The 21,419-nt window shown below is 34.7% G+C and overlaps 1 protein-coding gene across 2 annotated transcripts in view; it reads left to right on the forward strand.

Moving 5' to 3' along the window:
- The window catches only part of TRIM33 (tripartite motif containing 33), a 111,218-nt gene that overhangs the window by 61,819 nt on the left and 27,980 nt on the right, over window positions 1-21,419 (forward strand). For both annotated transcript variants that reach the window (XM_054564897.1, XM_054564898.1), the window contains exons 5-10: window positions 12,479-12,595; window positions 14,992-15,106; window positions 17,941-18,087; window positions 18,524-18,641; window positions 20,019-20,293; window positions 20,889-21,053. In XM_054564897.1, the coding sequence (XP_054420872.1) occupies window positions 12,479-12,595; window positions 14,992-15,106; window positions 17,941-18,087; window positions 18,524-18,641; window positions 20,019-20,293; window positions 20,889-21,053 (937 nt within the window). The remainder of the gene's footprint in view (window positions 1-12,478; window positions 12,596-14,991; window positions 15,107-17,940; window positions 18,088-18,523; window positions 18,642-20,018; window positions 20,294-20,888; window positions 21,054-21,419) is intronic.

Genomic DNA, 21,419 nt, shown 5'->3' on the forward strand with positions numbered 1-21,419 from the left:
ATAAGTTACCATCTCTTACCATGTCCCTTTGTTGTGAAGCATATCCTTTGGCATTTCTTATTTTGCAGGTCTGCAAAATAATGAGTACTTTCAGCTTCTGTTCAGCAGAAAATCCTCAGTGTAGAAGAATGTTTGCACTAGACAATTTTGGATTTGACCTTTTTTTTTTTTTAAACATTTAAAAGCTGTCATTATTTTGTATTCTGGCTATTATATGTTTTTAATGATATCATTTATATTCTTCCCTGAATGTTGTATGGTGGGTTTCTGGCTGCTTTGAAGATTTACTCTGGTCTTTACCATTTTGACAATGATGTTGTTACGTAGCTATTCCATTCTATAGATTGTGTGTGTGGTTCACTGAGCTTCTTGTATCTGTACGTTTATGGTTTTTTTAATCAAATTTGGGAAGTTGGTCACTCTTTAAAAGAATTTCTTCCCCACATTCTTACTGTATTGTGGGATTCCAAGCATACATTATGTTAGATTATTTGATTTTGACACCTAGGTCTCTGAAGCTTTGTTCATTTTCCTTCTATCTGTTCTCTCGTTTTCAGACTTTGTAGCTTTTGATTTGTGTTCATTTTCAGTAACCCTTTCTTCAGCTGTCACCCATTTGCTGCCAACCCCATCCAGTAAATTTTTCCAATTATTATTGTACTTTTTTTGAATTTACATTTTTCTGTAGTTCCCTTTTTTTCTGCTGAGGTTTCCTATCAATTCACTTATTAAGAACCTGTTTTCATTTAAATTTTGAAAAAATATGTAATTTTTTCAAGTAGCCAATTTCAAGTCTTTACTAAGAAGAACATCTGAACTATCTTGGTGTCAGTTTCTGTTGAGTAGATTTTTCTTCGAGTCATACATTCCTTTTTCTTTGAATGCCTAGTGAGTCTTTACTGAGATTTGGACATTGTGGGTAATGCATTATTGAAACTCCAGATTCTGTCTTCCTCTGCAGACTCTTAACTGTCGTTCCAGCAGGCAATGAAATTAGTGGTTGATTGATTACCTTGATTATTGTAAGCCTGACTTTATACTTCGTTAAGGATGAGCTGTGAAAGCCCATTATATTGCCCAAGCAATATGTTGCTTGGGCTTGTTTGGACTCAGCTCCTAAACTGTTCCTTGAAAGATCACGTGAAAGTTTGGTTTTAGGCTTTTTTAGGACAGGGATAGGCCTAGGGTAGAACCCATTCCAACTATAGTTCTTTCCTTTAAGGTGTGGCCTTCTGGTTTCTTAGATGCCTGTAAGGTGAACAAAGTCTCTTCTGCCACTGGCTCAGTTGGAATTCAGTCGCCCAGAACTGCCTGGCCTTTAGGTTTTTGTCCTTCCATTGCCAGCTTCATAGCAGCTCATGACCTCATCCTGTGCATGAACAGCTCAGACATTGCGTATAGATTTGTGAGGAATTAACTTACTCCATATCTTCCCCTTCCCCTTAACCTCCCACTCCTCAACCTCATCCTGCACAGCTCCCTCTATCCCAGTTGGCTGCTCCATGGATCCCAGGTGCTGAGTAGTCCCAAACTCCGATTTCTGCCTCCTCAGCTCAAAGAGACTTTTGTACTTGGTTTCCAGTTCTCTTTGCCAGTTACCATGAAATTGTCTACTGACAGAGAGGCAGAGTGATTGTGATACTCTCCAAAGGACTGAAGAATTTCTCTGAAAATGTGTTTAGCAAAGTTCTCCAATGACTGAATACAGTTGGCTTATATATTTTAGTCTTGTTTTTTAGCTTTTGGTAGCAGGGCTAGCCTGGTGGTACCTGTTACTATGTCATGGCTGAGAGCGAAAGTTAGTTTTGCTTCACCTTAATATTTTTTATGCCAATTGCAATTCTGTGTATATAGTTAGAGAAGGATATTTATAGATTGTTTTCGAGCATCAGCATGGTTTAAGGGAGAGTGGTTATTTAAAACCTAATATCAGGCTCCCACCCCCTTTTTTACATTTTATTTATTTATTTATTTGTAGAGAAGGAAAGGGAGGGAGAAAAACATCAGTGTGTGGTTGCATCTCACAGGCCCCCTAGTGGGGACCTGGCCTGCAACCCAGGCATGTGCCCTGCATTGGAAATCGAATCGGCAACCCTTTGGTTCACCAGCCGGCATTCAGTCCACTGAGCCACACCAGCCAGGGCATATCAGGCATTTTTATTAAAGAGTAAGGTTTATAATGGTGGTCACTTGAATGGTACTATGTAAGTAACATTTCTCTCAAGTATTTTCCTAAAGAAACAGCTTTTCTTGGATTTAGGCCTTTAAACTAAAAAACAAGTGGGTAGATGAATATCCAGATGGATAATCCTAGATGTATATTAGAACTACCTAGAGACCTTTAAAAAAATACTGATGCTTTAGTGCTACTCCAGACTGCTGAATAAGAATCTTAAATTACATTTTGGGTATTAAAATTTTTTAATAGGGTTTTTAAAAAATAGGTTTTACTTAATATTTTTTAGAGAGAGGGAGAAAAACATCGATGTGTGAGAGAACCATTCATTTATGGGTTGCCTCCTGCACGCCCCTATTTGGGGACCTGACCCACAACCCAAGCATGTACCCTGACTGGGAATTGAACCAGTGGCTCCTCAGTGTGCAGGTTGGCACTTGATCCACTGAGCCACACCAGCTAGGGCTCAGAAATTTTTTTACAGTATTTTAAGAATACTGGTAAATCACTGTAGGTGTTTCTTGTTTTTCAGTGGAAGTTGAAAACCACTACTTTAAGAAGAACATTTGCCAAACTTATAGATATTTTTGTCCATGAATTCTTCTAAAGTTAAAAAAGGTTTTCAGATGAGATCCACATAGCTGGTAGAAATGACATATAAATTCATATCTACTATCAGTCCTCTTAGGGAGCTACTTTTAGAGCTGTGGAGACAAATCAAGGTTTCCTCTGTAAACATTTTTTTTAGAAGGTACATCTGTTGTCAGAACAAAAGCAGCTTGTTTATTGAACTTCTACTCAGTATTCATTAAGCTCAGTTCAGTAGGTATTTTAGTGCTCACTGTGTGCTAGGTGCCATACTAGCTAACGACTATATAGTAATTTAAAAAACTGAGACTTTGTTTTGCTATCTTGTACTCTTGCAGTCTGTATGAGACTTGGGATTGAGTATGTGGTTCAATAGTAGTTCATTTCATTGATGATGTCCAAAATGGAATTAATTCATTTTGGTTTTGCTGGGGGAAAAAAGCCTTGTAAATTGAAATATCATAGTTTGTGGGCCTATCAAACTGAGGAACTTATAGGCTCAGTGAGTCAGTCACCCAACAGAATGATTACTTTTATGACTAGGAAGAGGAGAATTGAGTATGGTGAAGAGCTAGCAAGAAAGAGAGGAATATCAGAAGAGAGAATTTGAGAAAGAAACATACAGAGTGGTCAGTTATCCAAGGGACTTACAGGTTGAGACTTTGTTGGTAAAATTGTGACAAAAGTAAAAACCCTGTTGGTTGGTATTTTCTATTGCAGCAATGGAAACCTGCCTCTGGTCATCTGTGGTTTATCTCTGATCTCTGCATGGTTGGTTCCTGTCTTTGAGATCTTAGTATAAATGTCATCACTCTTCCAGAATACTGTGTACCCAGTTTTTGCCACACAGGCCCTCCCTTACCACATCACTCTAAGTTTTTTCTCATTAATTAGAATGTTTAAAAAGGAAGAAAAACACCCTATTTTGTCTTTTTTACTCTGGTATCCAAGTCCTTTAATCCTTTCTGGCAAATAGAATAATTCAGTGCATATCAGTGCATACTTTTAAAAAGGTTTAAGTGAGAGAGAAAGAAGTACCTAAAAATACAATATAAGATATCTTTAAAAATCTGGATTTTTAGTAGGTTTTAAAAATTTTTACCTAACTACTTGATAAATGGAACTATTAGGTATTTCTTAGAGTTCTGTGAAAAAAAAATTGCTGGAACACTAAATGGCATCGTGATTCAAGAAAGTTTGGAACCCTGGTTGGTGTGGCTCAGGTGTTTGGAGTGTTGTCCCAGAAACCAAAGGGTCATGGGTTCAATTTCCGGTTATTTCCAGGTCTGGGTGCGAATGAGAGGCATCCAGTCAGAGTCTCTCGCATTAATGGTTCTCTCTCTCTCCTTCCCTCCCTCCCTCCCTCCCTCTCTCTACCCCCTCTCTAAAAATCAGTAAGCATATTGTCTGGTGAGGACAAAAAATAAAATATTTAAATAACAAAAAGAAAGTTTGGGAACTCCCTGGCTCTAGTTTTATCTGTTCCTTTATTGATAGTAACTTGGGTTGTTTCTAGTTTGGGGTGATGTGAAAAATCAGAATATTCCCTGTGATCTCCTGGGATACATGTACATGTGTTTCTGTGGGGTATGTATTTTAGGTAGGAATTTGTTGGGTATATTTATTTTTTATCTACAGGTTTCAGATGTTTCTGTGGTTACAGATTTTCTATTATATCAGTGTTGCAAAATTGTGTATTTCTATAAACTTGTTTATCTAAATTTTCAAATTTCTTGATATCAGGTTTCATGAATATCTTTTCAATGTCTTCAGATGTGTAATGTTGGTGACCTCTTTTAAGCCCCTGGTATTAGCCCTAGCTGGTGTGGCTCAGTGGATTGAGCGCCGGCCTGCAAACCAAAGCATTGCTGGATTGATTCCCAGTGTAGGGCACATGCCTGGGTTGCAGGCCGGGTCCTCACTAGGGGGCACGTGAGATGGAACCACACAATGATGTTCTTTCCCTCTCTTTCACCCTTCTCTAAAAATAAACAAAATATTTTAAATAAATAAATAAATCCCTAGTATTAATTATTTGTGCCTTCTTGGTCGGTGCGTGCGTGCGTGCGTGCGTGTGTTTAATCAGTCTTTTCACAGATTTGTTAATACTAGATTTTTCAAAAAACCAAGTTTTGGCTTGTTGATATCTACTAAATTTTTTTTCCAGATTATTTTCTGTATCCATCCTAATTCTTTCCTTTTACTCTTTTTGGGTTTATTTACGTTTCTTTTTTTATCCTTTTTGAGATGAATGCTTGGCTTACTAAATTTCATACTTTTAATTTAATTAATGGTAATTTCCTATTAAGTATTGCCTTAGCCCTATCTCAGATTTTGACGTAAGGTATTTTAAAAGTTCAGTTCAAAGTATTTTCTAATTTCCATTGTAATTTCTTCTTTGAGCAATGGATAGATTAAAAGAGTGCAGTTGGCCCTTGAACACCATGGGGGCAAGGGGCCTGACACCCCCCTGCCATGCATTTGGAAATCTGTGTGTAACTTTTGACTCCCCCAAAACTTTTAACCAGAGTCATCCCCTGATAGCCATGGAGACTTGGTAGAGGCTTGCTGGATACCAAAGAAAGCAACTGTTCAAGTGCTTTGTATAAAGTGGCATAGAACAATGCATACAGTCAGCCTTCCACCTCCGTGGAGACCCAGCTGAGTATCGAAAGTACTGTTTTTTAATCTGGAGTTGGTTAAATACACAGATGCAAAACCCAGGGTTATGAGTGTATATTTATTGAAAAATATCTCTGTCATAGTCAGATGCTTGCTTTCAAGGGTCAGTTGTAGGATTTTTTTTTTTTAAAGTCCAGATACAGAAAGCATCTTTTTTTAAAAAAAAAATGGACTTTGAATCTAATTGCATTGTTGTTAGAGAATGTGGCTTATATGATTTCAATCTTCTGAAATTGTTAATACCTATTTTATTAACAAATTTGTTTTGGTCTGTCTAAAAATATCTTTCTTTTACTCCCATTTTTGAGATATTTATGCTATGTATATATAGCATTTTATGTATAGGTTGTCAATTATTTTTTTGTTGTCAGCATATTGATCGTATAAGCATATTGCCTTTTTTCTCCTTAAGAAATCAGCAAACTTTCCAGTTATTCTTTTGAAGGTAACCTGTCTTTGGTTTTTGACTGCTTTTTAAGATTCCTCTTTTGGTTTGGTTTTCTCAGTCTCTGGATTGTGGCTTTATTCGGTAATCTCTCCAAATACTACATTTGTTGCCTTCTTGTCTCCTCTTCTGGAACTTTGGTGTGTGTATATGATCCCCTTGTACCATTCATTCTCCATGTCTTTTACCTTATGTATTTTTTCCATGTTTTTTAGCTCAAAATACAAAACAGAGGCATTTTCTTCTGAACAATATCAATTAATGAATATTTTCTTTAACCATGTAAAGCTTTCATTAAAACCAATTTGTTGCATTTAAAAATTTTTAAATCTGCCAATCACACTCCCCCTTGTAAAAAATGTTTCATTTTGAGATAAGAAATTATACAATAGATTCACAGGGAGTCGCCAAAGAAAGTTAGAGGCTCTTTGTATTCTTTACCTACTTTTTTAAAAAGTTGCCTGAATATTTGGCAAGTTGTGTTTCATTCTTCAAATATAGTAAGCATAGATATTTTGCTTTGTTGGTGGATCTTTATTTCCTCTTTGTTTTTCCCTTGATTTTTGCTCAGAGTGCCATGTTTCCTCATATATGTGATTATTTCAAACTGTGAACCTTTTTCCTTGAAAAATTATTTATGCAAATTTTTGTCTAGAATTACAATACTTTCCTCAATAAAGGATTGAATTTCCTTTTGCCAGTGCATAGAAGCATTACCAGGTTGGGACCATTAAATTTCTAGAATGGGGTTTGGCCATCAGATTATGTGTACTTTGTCTAAAAAAAAAAAAAAATCCACATGTGGGGTTTTTGGTGTCTGCTACTTCTATGAGTTCGTCCCACCTATCTTCCACAGCATTACTGAAACTTTCCTTAAGTCCTTTAGAGGTGGTGGAGGAGCAGTTACTCTTACTACATTCTTAAACTGAGGTCGTGAGTCTTTTAGATATCTGTCTTACAGTGGCATAGGCATACACTTGTGAAACTATCCTCACAGTCAAAAGTGGTGAACGTATTTTTTCCCAAAATTCTGCTGTCACATTGGAAAGACACTTTTGTAGATAACTAATTCTAGACCTACAGTTTTCTTTCAGTACTTGAAAGATGTTGCCGTATTCTCTATTCCTCAGTACATAATGTATCTTTTTTCCTAAAGCGACTTTCAAGATTTTTTTTCTTTATTACTGGCTTTAAGCAGTTTGGAAGTAACAATCTTTAATGTAATTTTCTTAATCTTTCTTGTGCTTGGAGATATTGAGCTTCTTAGATCTGTAGATACATAGTTTATATCAAATATGGAAAATTTTACTCCATTATAATTTTTTTTTAAAATTTCTTCCAATATAGTTTTCTTTTCCCTCTCTCTTCCCATTTGGGGATGCCAATTATATATATTAATGTTATGAAAGTAGTCCCAAAACTTACTTTTTTTGCTGTTATTCCCCGTCCCCATTTTTTCCTCTGATTTTTGTGTGGCATTAACAATAGGTCATATGCTGTGGAAGAAAAGATAAGTGAATTTGAAGACAGCAATAAAAGTAACAGCCCATCCTAACTGAAGTCTTATGTATGTGAAATAGCAGCTAATATCACCTTTGAGATATAGAGTTGATTCTTTGTTCTATTTACGTGACAATCTTAATGTCTTCCCTAAGTTTTCTTGAAATTTCCACCCTTTTTGGTTCTCATCATGGTTGCTTAGAGCTCCTACTTTCTTCAACGTTTTGTGAATTCTTAGGCTATTATCATCTTCCCTTTACATAGAACCTTAAATAAGGAACAAAACCTCATTTTAAATTATTCTCAAAAACACTTTATGTGCATAGTAGGCTTTTTGTTTTTGAAGGGTTGACGTTTTATATTGTCACAATGGAAATAATTTAAAATTACTACTAAAACTAGCAGTGATAACTAGGATTAAGCCCCTGTTTTGCTTTTGTAAGCAAAGTACTATGCTTAGTAAGTGCTTTATGTGTGTTGCTCAGCGTAATTCTTGGAACAGTCCTTTAAGATAAATAAGATTATTTCATATTTACCTGAAGAACTTAGAGGGTTATCGAAATCATCCAACTAGTACTATGAAGATAATAATATACCTAGTCATTAAGATAGTCATTAAGTTTTTCTAAAGATTAAATGAGAGTCAATGTGAGATACTTAGCACAGTGTCTGAAAACACAAGTTCTCAAAACAGGTTAGCTATTGCTAGCTATAGATGATAAATCTTTATATAAAATATGATGATTGGGGTTTTTTTCAGAGTAATCTTGAGGATATAGAGTGGGTGGATATTTTGACAAAATTGGCTATAAATGAATACTCTTTGAAAGTGGGAGAAAGGTTTAGTGGAATTGAACCTCTAATGTGTATTTGAAATTATAATGCAGTAAATTTTAAGGGGAATACCTGAATTAAAAAATAAACTGAGTTCAGAATTACTGCTTTATTTTTGGACACAGTTTGGATACAAACTAAGATGACTTATTTCCCTAGGGGTGACAGAGTTAAATCTTATCGATTGTTTGCATGCTGACAATTACTAAGAATAATACTACTGTAATTACTTGGCAAGAAGAGTAGCATTCCTGTGTAGCTCAGGACCTAATAAGATTCTAAATGTGCATTTAAAAGTTATAGTTTTAAGTTATTAACTAAGTGACTCTCAACCTTTTTAAAAACAATCCTTTTATTATTCATCTCATATTCTTGACTTTTGAGAACCAGATATTCAAAAACTTTTCAGCAAGCCGCATTAAATAATATATTTCTTAATAAGAAAAAAGCATAGAAGCATGGTGATTAATTCTATTCAAAATCAGAATAACCAGTGGTATATTTATTATACTGAGTTTTTATAATTCTAGCCAAAAGCACAAAGTCTTACTTAGCCTGTCCCAGCTAAATCATGGGCCTGCATAACTTTTACCTAGATATTTTGACACACTAAAAATAGCTCATTGTGATTAAGAAGCCTATGTTAAGAATTACTGCTTCATATGCAAGATTAAAATTTAAGAAATTGCTTTCATGTATTTATGTATTAATCAAACTTATGCTTAACCTGTTTATTGGTTATTCTTTCTCCCCACTTCTTAAGTATTTCATTTATAATTTTGATTAGTAAGAAAAGAAAATGCAGTGTTAGTGTATTCTATTAGCTAAGAAAATCAGAAGTAGGATGTAGCCAAAACTACTTTAATATTGCTCCTTTGTTTTGTAAGCTCCAGCTAGTATTTTTCTTCTAGTAATACAATTGAAATGTATTCAAGTGAGCAGAGACATACGATTATCATTTTGCAGTTAATATCTAGCTGGTTCACTATTATTTATCATCTGAATCCAACTTCAGCAAAATGGGTCTTTACTTCCCTACTCTCAGAGCTTTACCTTCTTTTCCAAGGCCTTTAAAATGATGAATGGCTTCAGAATTATGTATTTTTGCCCATTCATATTTTTTTCTAAGTGAAAGTACCTTTCTCCCAAGTTGTTTACCTAGAAAGCCCTTACTCATGTTTAACGCCCAACTCAGCTGTATACTCTTGTGCTAAGGGAGGAGATGACACATGCTCTCACCTAGATGGGTCCATAGTGTGTTCCCTGTTATTTGTTCATATGAACACAACAAAAATATTTCTAGAAAGAAGATTCTAAAACATTTACTTTGAGGGGGAAAGAGAAATGAATTTGTACAAGATTATATTTCTCAAATATTTGTGAATTATGATTCTAGTTGACCTTTCTATCCAGTGCCTTTTCATGCTGATATAATCAAACTCGGCATCAAAAGAGCTTTCTTCCTCACAACATAAAGCTTATTAAGTCAAAAGAGTTAGCATGGTAATCTCACAGTCCTACTTTATTTGTGCAGATTAAACCAAATAAAATTTTATTTTGGGCATGGAGAAATTATGGTAAAAAAAAAAAAAGTTCTTCAGTGAAGGACCAGTCTTCAGGCCACCTCTCTAACAATAGGACCTCTTTTTTAAAAGTACTTTAAGATACCCACATGCTTTTGTGCTGTTTAATATCTGATAGAAATTATAATGTGCTAGACTTTACATTATAGATAGGTTTTTTCCTTCAAAATATTCACCTTAAAAATTATAAAATGGTAAATTTTTAATGTACATTTTGTTACAATAAAAAATTCTTACTGTTCAAAATAAAAACCTCTCTTGCCAGATGTTCTCTGTAACACTAATTCCCATGGTCCTCTATACTTTACTGTTATACTACTTTTTATTTTTCCTTTACCTCTTGAACCCCACCACTAAACAAACCTCCTTTTATGTTTACAACCATATAGCCTTTCCTCCCGTATTTACCCTCACTGAGACTTTCACTGAAGACCCAAGTACCAAGATGCTCATAGTCTTCCTCTTCATCTCAGTTCCTGTCTGTAGCGATTTCAGTATCCATAGAGACAGTTATAACTTTGTCAGTACCTGGAATTCCTCAATTCCAGTGACACCTCCCTCCTTTTGACTCTGCCTTAGCTAGGCATTCAATTTTTAGGTTATACTGTGGATCTTAACTTTAGCTGGAGCCCTCTGAACTCCCAAATCACCAAAGGTGCGGATCTCTCTGACATAGTTTGTTGTTGAAGCTTGTTTGTTTAGCTATACCAGCTAGTTTTATACTTTGATATCTCATCTGAGCTACCATCTTAGATTTCTATTTCCCTTCTCTTTTCTTCAGATCTATCTTTTATATTTTTGTCCGATGATCGTCCTAGAATGTGTATCTGATTATTATTACATCTTGGTTAGAATTCTTCAAGGGTTTCCCATTACTGAGAAAACAAAAATTCAAAAATTAGCATGGTTATACTCAGCCCTTTACAGTCTGGTTCTCAAGTTTATTAGTTATTGTCTCATATTCTGACCTTTGCATGGTTTTCTTTGGCTAAACGGAATTATTTGTAGCTTCTCAGTATGCCTCTGTTGTCACTTCTCTGTGAAGCTTTCCTTTGTAGTGAGACAGAATGAGGTAGTGTTCCTGTTGCAAATTGTGTACGAGGTCTGTCCAGAAAGTGTCCAGCCATGCACTACTGAAAATAGACGCGTTTATTGAAGAAGATACAAGACACAAGGCACATTGTACAAAAGATGATGACACCTCAGTCCTCTTCAAAGCAGGCATCTTGGGACCTCACACAGTTCTCCCAATCACCAGAAGCTGCCCTGTCATATTTTCCTGAATCTTATCGATGGTCTGAAATCTCTTCCTTTCCAAAGGTGATTTTAGTTTTGGGAAAAGCCAGAAGTCACAGGATGCCACATCTGAGCTGTAGGGCTGAGTCACCTGGGTGATTCAGTGTTTAGCCGAAAAACTCTACAGGGGATGTGATGCATGAGTGGGCACATTGTTGTGATGAAGCTGCCAATCACGAGTATAGCTATGGCCTCCTGAATCATCTTAATAGTTTTCATGGTGGAATGTTCAAGCCTAAAGCAAAATTAAGTGCAGATTTGTCACTGTACTTGCTGTCACTTTGAATGCAACAGCTACACAGTGCACACGCTCACTCAACAAGGTCTGCTTGCCCGCCCCAACTAATACAATGAAGTCATTGTTCACGCATGCGTGTCCCAGTCCACACTCCTTGGCTGCTAGGTTACATTGATGTGCATACTGTTTTTGTTGTTTTAACAATGGCTGGACTTTATCCGGACAGACTTCATATACCTCCATCATAGGTCTTACCAGTTTGCTAGCTATCATTTTATATTTGTGCTGATTTATTACAAGCATATGAACAGTAATAGATTTTTTATCCATGTGTCCCTAGCATATAGAAGCCCCAAAATATCTGTTGGCTTAATAATTTACACAAAGGAAATGAAACTAGCAAAGAAAATTTCTTCTACCTTCCTAGTAATCAACGAACTGTAGTCTTTACTACCAAGTCTTAATTTTCACTATTATAATATTAGAAAATCTTAACACACATCACTCATGTTCACAGTTACAATAAAACTGATACCAATGATTTTTTTCATTGATACACTCTTTTTGGAAAAGTTTGACAATATAAAGCATCTAGAACTGAAAAATTATTTTAAGTGGTGATTGTAAAGACTAAATAAAGGCTAATAGTCGGATGCAAAATGTAATCATTGTGTGCGCATTATGATTACACTTGTACCTAAAGATGCATGATAAAAGACTAAGGAATTGTATATTACAGTGGTAGCAATTTTATGATGTTGGAAATATGGGGGGGGGGTTCTTAATTTTGAAAGTATTTTCTATAATGTGGTTATATTTTATGGTATAAAATGTATATAACATATGGCAGTATTTGGATTTTTTAAAAAATTTGATCCTGAATCAAAATTGTAATGTAAAGAGCTAGCATTTGAACAGTGTTTGAGTAATTTTTTTAACCTTATAATGGCTTTTCAGTTTTGGTTCAGATGGGGAGAGATTGTTAGTTAAAAATTGATACTGACATAAGTTATGTGTGACCAGAATGTTGATCGTTTACATAAGGTTTCTGGATTTACCCATGCAGCAATTCTTCATTTCCAAAATCTTAATCATAAATTTCCTGTTTTAAATGTAGTTTTTGTTTTGGTTTTAAGGTACCAGTTTTTGGAAGAAGCTTTTCAAAACCAGAAAGGTGCAATTGAGAATCTACTGGCTAAACTTCTTGAGAAGAAGAATTATGTTCATTTTGCAGCTACTCAGGTGCAGAATAGGTGTGTTGCCTTAAAACTATAATTTCACTTTAAGGGTTATAAACAGTGGGTCCATTTTGAATTTTTTCTTTTATATTAATATTAATCGTATTAAAATATTTTTGGAGAGGGGTAAATTGTATGAGTTTAAATTATACTTGTTAATTAAGTAAAACATAATAGACCAAAATTTTGAATAGCCTTTTAGGATCGATACATTTTTGGCTGATTTATAATTAATAAGACTCTAATCTTGATAACCCTTAGTTAAATGTAAAAAATGGAATTAATATATAGAGTTGAATTATAAAATTTTAACTACAGACTATTGAAGATACAGAATAGAGGAAAGTATGAATAGTGGTGGACAAATTTGTTTTCTCATTTGTAAAGCAAGCATTAAAAACAGTACCTCTTTTTAGTAATATTATAAGGTGAATATATAGTGGTTTATGCACATAGTAAACCCTTAAATTTTAACTGTTGCTATTGTTTTTATCAATAACACCATCAGTATTAAAAAAAATCCTATATTGGTCCACTTCTAAATAAACTAAATTTATTGATAGAGCAAGTGGGAATAAGTTCCAGAAGTGAACAAAATTAACAAAATGAGGACCTTTAATGTAGGAAGACAAACACTAGGAGCTGGCATAATTTAAACTTGTATATTCCCGGAGGTATGAATAAGGTTGATAATGTTTGTTCTTTAGATTCACAAATAATAGGGCTTTTAGTTACTTTCAGAATATTAAAAGTAATTCATGATTATTTCAAATTTCACATAACACTAAAAAAATACTAAATAGATGAATGAATGAATGGTACATTATAATGTTAGAAAATAATACATTATATATAAAACAGTAAGGTAGTAGAATTTTAATCTTAAGTTGCAGATATATGTAAATAACACATTAATCATGAATGGTTGGTTCTAGTGGATATGTCAGGATGTTTGGATATGCTGATAGATTGTGGGTGGTACTGGAGACAATAACTGTCTTCTCATAAATTACAGATGGATGTCTTTTTCAAAGAAAGGATAGTGAGTTGGTTCACATGGCAGTCTCATTTTTGTCTACTTTTTTATATATTTTGTATTTTTGTACATATTTTGTATATGCATTCCTCAATCCGTGCAGAGAACTAAAACAAGAAGTTTATGTTTTATGATTGCAGAGGATTGGGGAGATTATGGTTTCATCTTCAGAAAGCTTAAAAAAAAAAGGTGTTTAAACTCTCTTATGATACGTACCCTTTTAGACATTTTTGATGACCATCTTCAGTTTTTAATGTACATTCATTTTTTCTTCCTTCACAATTGGACATACAGTAGACATCCTTAAATCCAATGAGAGTCTGACTGTGGCTAACTATTCTCTGCTTTCAGCATGCTTAATGATTTTAGTCTTGGGTAGAATCATTTTGAGAACCCTGTGTCTTATTAGCAATCAGAATTCTCATTTTCAAAAAAATGTTCCCATTGACTTTAAGGACAGAATTGAATCAAATTTTTTAAATAACTTCCCAAATAAGCGCTGATATACGGACAAAAGAGGGAAAACTGTTATTACGATTGAGTATATTAAAGTTAATCAAATTTGATTTTGGCAAATTAAGGTCAATTTGGGGTTTGAAAGTGTGGGTTATATATATAGTTGGTACAGAAGCAGAGTGTATAAAAGTTGAAGGCTTCCTTCTTATGGTTAACATTTTATTTATTTATATTGGTGGGATTTCCCCCTTTCTATTTTGTAAATAGTAGGGTATCAGCTATTTGATATTTGCAACAAAAACTTTTCTACCATGGTGGGAGTTTATATCTATTTCTGGAACATCTAACAACTACTTTAAAAGAATGGATTAAAAATGTTTTATGCCCTTACCTATATACAATAAGAAACCATTTTGAGAAGATATATGAAGGGGGTATATTAGAATCCATATTTGAAGTGGTTTAAGTTACAAATGAAAATTACTGCTTCCAAGCTTAATTCCTGCTGTTTGAAAAGATAATTATTGTTTGCAACATTGTCTTTTTTTTGCACATAGTTCTTGAAAAGCATTAAGATTAATTAGAACCAGTGTGCCAGAATTGATACTAACCAGCAATTGTTGATGTCACATGTTTGTATATTATATTCATCATAGGAACTAAAGGAGATTGCCATCTAGGTTAATAAACTGGCCTTTATGAGTTTAATTTAAAATGACTGAATATTTAATCTATTCTTTGTCTATATACATAACTTGTTTGGACCAAATTGAGTGGTTAGGTCTGCTGAAATATGTTATACATTTTGACAAAGGTTTAATTTTAATTGCTTGGTTAAGTGCCCAGTTGGATGAATTTCTGTAATAGTTGATGATTTAGAGATAAATTGATAACCTAATGATGCATTTCTCTTATTCAGGATAAAAGAAGTAAATGAGACTAACAAGCGAGTAGAACAGGAAATTAAAGTGGCTATTTTCACCCTTATCAATGAAATAAATAAGAAAGGAAAATCTCTCTTACAGCAGCTAGAGGTACGGTTCAAAGCCAAAAACAAACAAACAACTGCTTCTGTTGCTCTTTAGCTGTTTTTTTGATGTTTATTGAAAGCTCTTTTAGATTGGTTGTGGGAGATAGGGAAATAAATTTAAAATCTTTTTTTTCATGTGCCATTGGAAAATAGGCCTTTTTTCAAGTTAGTTATTACTTTGTGCCACAATTTAATATCACTGATTTTAACTGTATAAATTAGGAAAGAGTGTTCTCTTCTTAGGAATGGAAGCATTATTACTAAAATGTGACGTAGAAGCAGGCAAGGCCAACCCATCGCATCGGTGCCCCTCCATCCCAATTTCACTTCTACATGCATATGAATGTAAATTGGGAGTCTGCTTGAGTCATTTGCATGTTTCATTTTAAAAATATCCCATAGTTTTGCAAAAATTGTTGCTCATTTTGAAATTTGTAAACTTTAAACTTGCTGATAGTTTTGTTATACCAGGTTTTTGTTTTGCATATTTGAGATTAATATGTAGATGTAAATTTCTAGATGTGATTCCAGTCAAGTTTTGAAACCCAAATTAAGTTTTACTCAGAAACTCATCTGCTAACTACAGTTGATTGGTTCTCAAAATTTTGTGCTGTTAAGTAGGCTTAGATGATACGAGGTTATGTTTTCTGCACCATTGAATAGGAACAGTTTAAACTGCTTGGTGTTTGATTACTTAACTTCATTACTGTTAACCTCAAATTTTCCGTAACAGATTTTTTTTCTCTTCCATTTCCTTGTAGAATGATCAAGAAATAGACATATAATTACATACAAATTACAGAAATTATAGTAGCTTGGTGTTATTTCTGAATTTCATCTTTTCATTGAGATATACAAGTACTCTAACACATATTGTTAAAATTGGTGATTTCTTTCTTGTTATATATCCAGCCAGTGGCACTTAAACCTGATAGATTTTTGTTTTCAAAAAGACCCTGTTAATAGAACACTGAGTATGCAACTATTTTTGATAACCTTTTAGCTTACTGTAAGTACATTTTTAACTATAGGTCTAAAATAATGTTTTTAAACCATTTCAAGAACTTTGGAATTAAAAGATGCCTCTTAATGCTGAAATATACATAAATACCTAGTAGTAAATCTGCCACACACTCCTAACATACTGATAATTTATTTATTTTTCAGAAGATTTTATTTCTTTGTTTTTAGAGAAAGGGAGAGAAACATGAATGTGTGGTTGCCTCTTACATGCCCCTAACTAAGGACCTAGCCTGCACCCCAGGCATGTGCCCTGCTTGGGAATTGAACCGGTGACCCTTCAGTTCGCAGGCTGGCATTCAATCCACTGAGCCATACCAGCCGGGGCACATGCTGATAATTGAAATAACAGATGTTTTCTAGTATAATGTGTTCCAAAACTTTGTAAAATAGAGTTTGTCCTAAGTTTTATAAGAGGCATGATTTCCAGTGAAGTTGTCAAACTTCTCTCAGTTGGATACTGTTATTCATTGATTTACGTTATAAAATGAAAAACTTGTCTCCTGAGGAAAAAATTGTCTAGTTAACCAAGGTGAATAAAGAGTATTTAAAAACGAAGTAGATAGGTTGTTTGGTATGCTGAACCAATGTCACAGTACAGAGGATATCACCTATCCTTTCTGGGAGTTTTACTTCCCAGAAAGCAGTTTATTTTTCCTTTGTAGCATTTCTTCCAAATTAGTCTTTCCTTCAACCCTCACATACTCACTTTTTCTTTATAAGCTTTTGTCAGATCAAAAGTTTCCCTAATCTCTACTCTTAGAGCTCTGGAATTCATCTTTCTCATTTTGTCTGAATATTTAAAAGAAGAGATATGAATACCACCCTCATGCCATACCAGGAGGGGGCACTGGTAACAGAAAGTTTTCTTTGGCCTGAGGAATATAGTAAGTTAAGATTATATAATATTATTTGTAAAGGTCAGCTCTTTATGCCATGTACTCCATATAATGTATTAATTAGCCCAGCGACTTTCAACTTTTTTCATCTCATGACACACATAAACTAATTACTAAAATTCTGTGGCACACCCAAAAATATTTTTGCTGATCTGACAAAAAAAAAGGCATAATTTTGAATCATTCATACTGGATGGCTATTATTGTGTTGGCTGTTGTCATTAAAATAAAATTAAAAAAAAAAATGTTATACTTACCCAAGGACATACTTACTGATTTTTTGAGAGAGGGGAAGGGAAGGAGACAGAGAAGGAGAGAAACATTAATGTGAGAGAGAAACATCCATTGGTTGCCTCTTGTACGTGCCCCAAGTGGGAAATGAACCCGCAGCCGAGGCATGTGCCCTGACGGGGAATCAAACCTACAACCTTCTGGTTTATGGGACAGTGTTCCAACCAGCTGAGCCATACCAGTGAGGGTATGTTGTCATTCTTTAATTTGACATTCTAAGGGAAAAGAGGTCAGTGCCCCTGACTAAATAGTCAGGTATTACATGCTTGAAAAATTCTTGCAGCACTCTGGTTGAAAATTGCTAGATTAGCATTAATAGAAAAACACTATTTTTAACAAAGACATTTCATCTTTTGAAGAAAAAAATATATAAGTAACAGTAATTTCTCTATATGGAATGTCCTTTTTAGCTAGAGAATTAAGTTTTAGTCCCATTTTTGTGAGTAACTTTTCCTTTGATTATTGGCTCATTGAATAATGAGGAGCTTGTTAACCCATTTTTAGCTTCTGTTTGTAACATTCGCATTTTAAAAAAGAAATAAGAGGTAATATGTTCATTTTCGATTGAAATTATGACTTGATTTTTTTTCATACAGAATTCTGTGGTGAACCTCTTGTTTTGTTTCAGAATGTTACAAAAGAAAGACAGATGAAGTTACTACAGCAGCAGAATGACATCACGGGCCTGTCCCGGCAGGTGAAGCATGTTATGAACTTCACAAACTGGGCAATTGCAAGTGGCAGCAGCACAGCCCTGCTGTACAGCAAACGACTGGTGAGACACATTGGATCTTTTTTTTAAGTTGACTTTATTATATTTTTAGTGAACTGCACCTGTTTGAAGTGTAGATTTTGAATTTTGGCAAATATATTCACTACCACATCAAGATAGAGAAATTCTCCATCACCCACGAAAGTCTTCTTGTTCCCTTCTACCCCTGGCTCTAGGCAACTCTTAGTCTGATTTCTGTCTTTTCTAGAATTTCATATAAGTGGAATCACATAGTATTCTATTTTGAAGATACCATCATCAGAACGGCAGAAATTCAAGCATGTGCATTTGATTGCTAATGTAGATAGACTTTTAAACACTGATATTGTCTCTTTTGAGACTGGCACTGTGGGGCTACATGAGCTTTTATGTCTTTATCTTGTATGTTTTTTCAAGTGATACTTAATTTTAAGACTAATGTGAATTTTTTCCCTTTAAGATTACTTTTCAATTGCGCCATATTTTGAAAGCTCGTTGTGATCCTGTCCCTGCTGCTAATGGAGCAATACGTTTCCATTGTGATCCCACCTTCTGGGCAAAGAATGTAGTCAATTTAGGTGAGAAATAATTAGTTTTATGAATATAACTTGGAACACTGAATTAGGAGGAGGAAGCATCTAAAGCAAATTTTAGATACTGAAAGTTTTTTAACTTCACTCTAACATATAAACTTCTTGGAAAATATGATTATCATTAGAAACGCACTTGAACTATGTTCATTATGTTTTTAAGAATGTTGAGTCTCCTGTATAGTTTTTAAAAATGTGTATCATTCTAAACATTTCCCCACATCTTTTAAATTGACATTGCCTGTTTCATATTGAAAACTTAGCAAACGGGTCTTGATTCTCTGGAAGAGTATGTTAGATGCTTAGTAGTTTGTATATTAATTGTACCAAATCGTCCTCTAACGGAGGATATCCAGGATGCGGATGTGTTCGAAAGTCATGTCCTGAGGAATGTTTGGAAGATAAGAGTAGCTGTTTTCACGTGGAAGAGAGATGGACTTTGCTTTTGTTACTCCACAGTGTGGACCTAAGGACCTTAGGTGATGGTTAGAGAGCCGCAGACCAATAGCTCAATGTAAAATAAGGCAAAACCCTAAAAACTTTTCTAGCAATTAGAGTTGTGTACAGATTGAGTAAACTCACTTTTAAAATAGTCAAATCCTTACCATTGGAAGCTGTAAAAGCAGAAGGATGGCCTTTTCTAAAAAAGTAATCTTTGTATATTCAAATTTGTCTGTAGCCTTAGATCAGGCATCAGCAAACTGTTTTTGTGAGACATGGTAGCAAAGTTTGTTTTTTACATTTTAAAGGGATGTAAAAACAAATAAAAAAGAATATACGACAGTTCTTATGAAGCCCAAACTATCTGGCTTGTTACAGGAAAGGTTTGCCAACTCTACCTTATATCAGACCTTCCTGAAATTTCCTTCTTTTTTTAGAGAGCAGTGACCTCTGTGAGAAGTAAGGAAAATTGTCATTTCTAAGGGCATAATTCCACAGAAGGACAATATTTCCACAGGAGACAGTTTTGTAGCAATGTAGTACTCTGCCCTGCACATTTTGGCAATTAAAAGGCAGATGGAATCAGCCATTGTAATCTTTAGTCTTGAATATTGTCAAGGGAGAATTGATTTAGATTGACTAAATGGGCCTCCTCTAATAACATCCCTTTTAGGTCTTTAATTTCCTGTACATTTATGTAAATAAAGAATATATTCTGAATAATCAAGTCAGTTATTTGGCTTTGGACTATATTAGATTTCTGATCTTTATCATCTTTAAACCTAGCTCCCATCCTTAGCACACTGTTGGAAGCTTTGAGTTCTGAGAGTTTTCAGAGGAAAGAGGAAAAGATAGTAATTAATCCACAAAGTAGATGATTTATTTGACTATATGCAAATCATTCTCATTTTTTAAATCTTTCAGGTAATCTAGTAATAGAGAGTAAACCAGCTCCTGGGTATACTCCTAATGTTGTAGTTGGGCAAGTTCCTCCAGGGACAAACCACATTAATAAAACCCCTGGACAGATTAACTTAGCACAGCTTCGACTCCAGCACATGCAGCAACAAGTGTATGCACAGAAGCATCAGCAGTTGCAGCAGATGAGAATGCAGCAACCACCTGCACCTGTACCAACAACAACAACAACAACACAGCAGCACCCACGACAAGCAGCTCCTCAGATGTTACAACAACAGGTGAGTGTTACATCACCACATTTCTGATGTACATTTTGAAGACATCAGGACTACACGCTGTCCTTGATAGATGAGCTTTGTCTTTCCCTTCTCTATAGACTAGGGAAAGAGCTTGAAGGTCAGAGTTTAACTATTTCTTCTGGGTATTACAAGGATGTTGGGGAACTGTGAGGAAGGACAGTGAATAACCGTGTAAAACAAAATTAACTCTCTAGTACGCAAGTTTTTGTTCCTCGTTACCAGATATTTTTTTGTTTTGCAAATGTGGTTTTGGGCCAAAGAGCCAGCTTATTTTTGCCTAATTTCTGATACATTCTTTTGGCATTTGTTGAAATCATTCCCATCACTGAACCTCTCCTACCCTCTCCTCCCCTGTCCAAATCAGACCTGTTAATCCAGAGCTGAGTAAGTTAATGCTTTAAATACATACATACACTGAGAGCAGATGCATAGAGCTAGAGATGAGAATGACTTAACGCTTTTTATTTTATGCTCTTATGTATCCTGACTGAATTATTTTTACCATAACATTTTATGTTTGAAATATAAATTCATAAAAATATTATTATATAAATGCAATTTCTACCTTTTGTAGCCTCCTAGACTGATCAGTGTGCAAGCAATGCAAAGAAACAACATGAACTGTGGATCTTTCCAAGCCCATCAGATGAGATTGGCTCAGAATGCTGCCCGAATATCAGGGATACCCAGGCACAGCGGCCCTCAATATTCCATGATGCAGCCACACCTCCAAAGACAAGTATGCCTAGAGTTACATTTGTAAGAACCATACAATTTTAAAACTAAAAGACACCGTTTTTCTTAATCAGTTGGTGGGAGGAGGGTAGGGTCTTTGATACCTTTGAGAATTGATTAATGCTGTATCTTCTTGTCCCAGAAAAATGCACATAGATATAACATTTTGTATTTAATTTTAAGAGCTTCTTTGATACCATTAAACCTTTTATACACTATGGGTTTAGAACCCCTGATATAGTCCAACCAGTGCATTTTATGGAATTAAACAACAAAGGAACTTGTTGTTTATCCACAACCACAGGATAGAGTAAGTTAATGCTTTAAATACATACGTATACTGAGAGCAGACGCATAGGGCTAGAGATGA

The sequence above is a fragment of the Pteronotus mesoamericanus genome, unplaced genomic scaffold (assembly GCF_021234165.1).
Source record: "Pteronotus mesoamericanus isolate MK-2021 breed Mesoamerican mustached bat unplaced genomic scaffold, CSHL_Meso_final scaffold_99, whole genome shotgun sequence".
Lineage (NCBI taxonomy): Eukaryota > Metazoa > Chordata > Mammalia > Chiroptera > Mormoopidae > Pteronotus > Pteronotus mesoamericanus.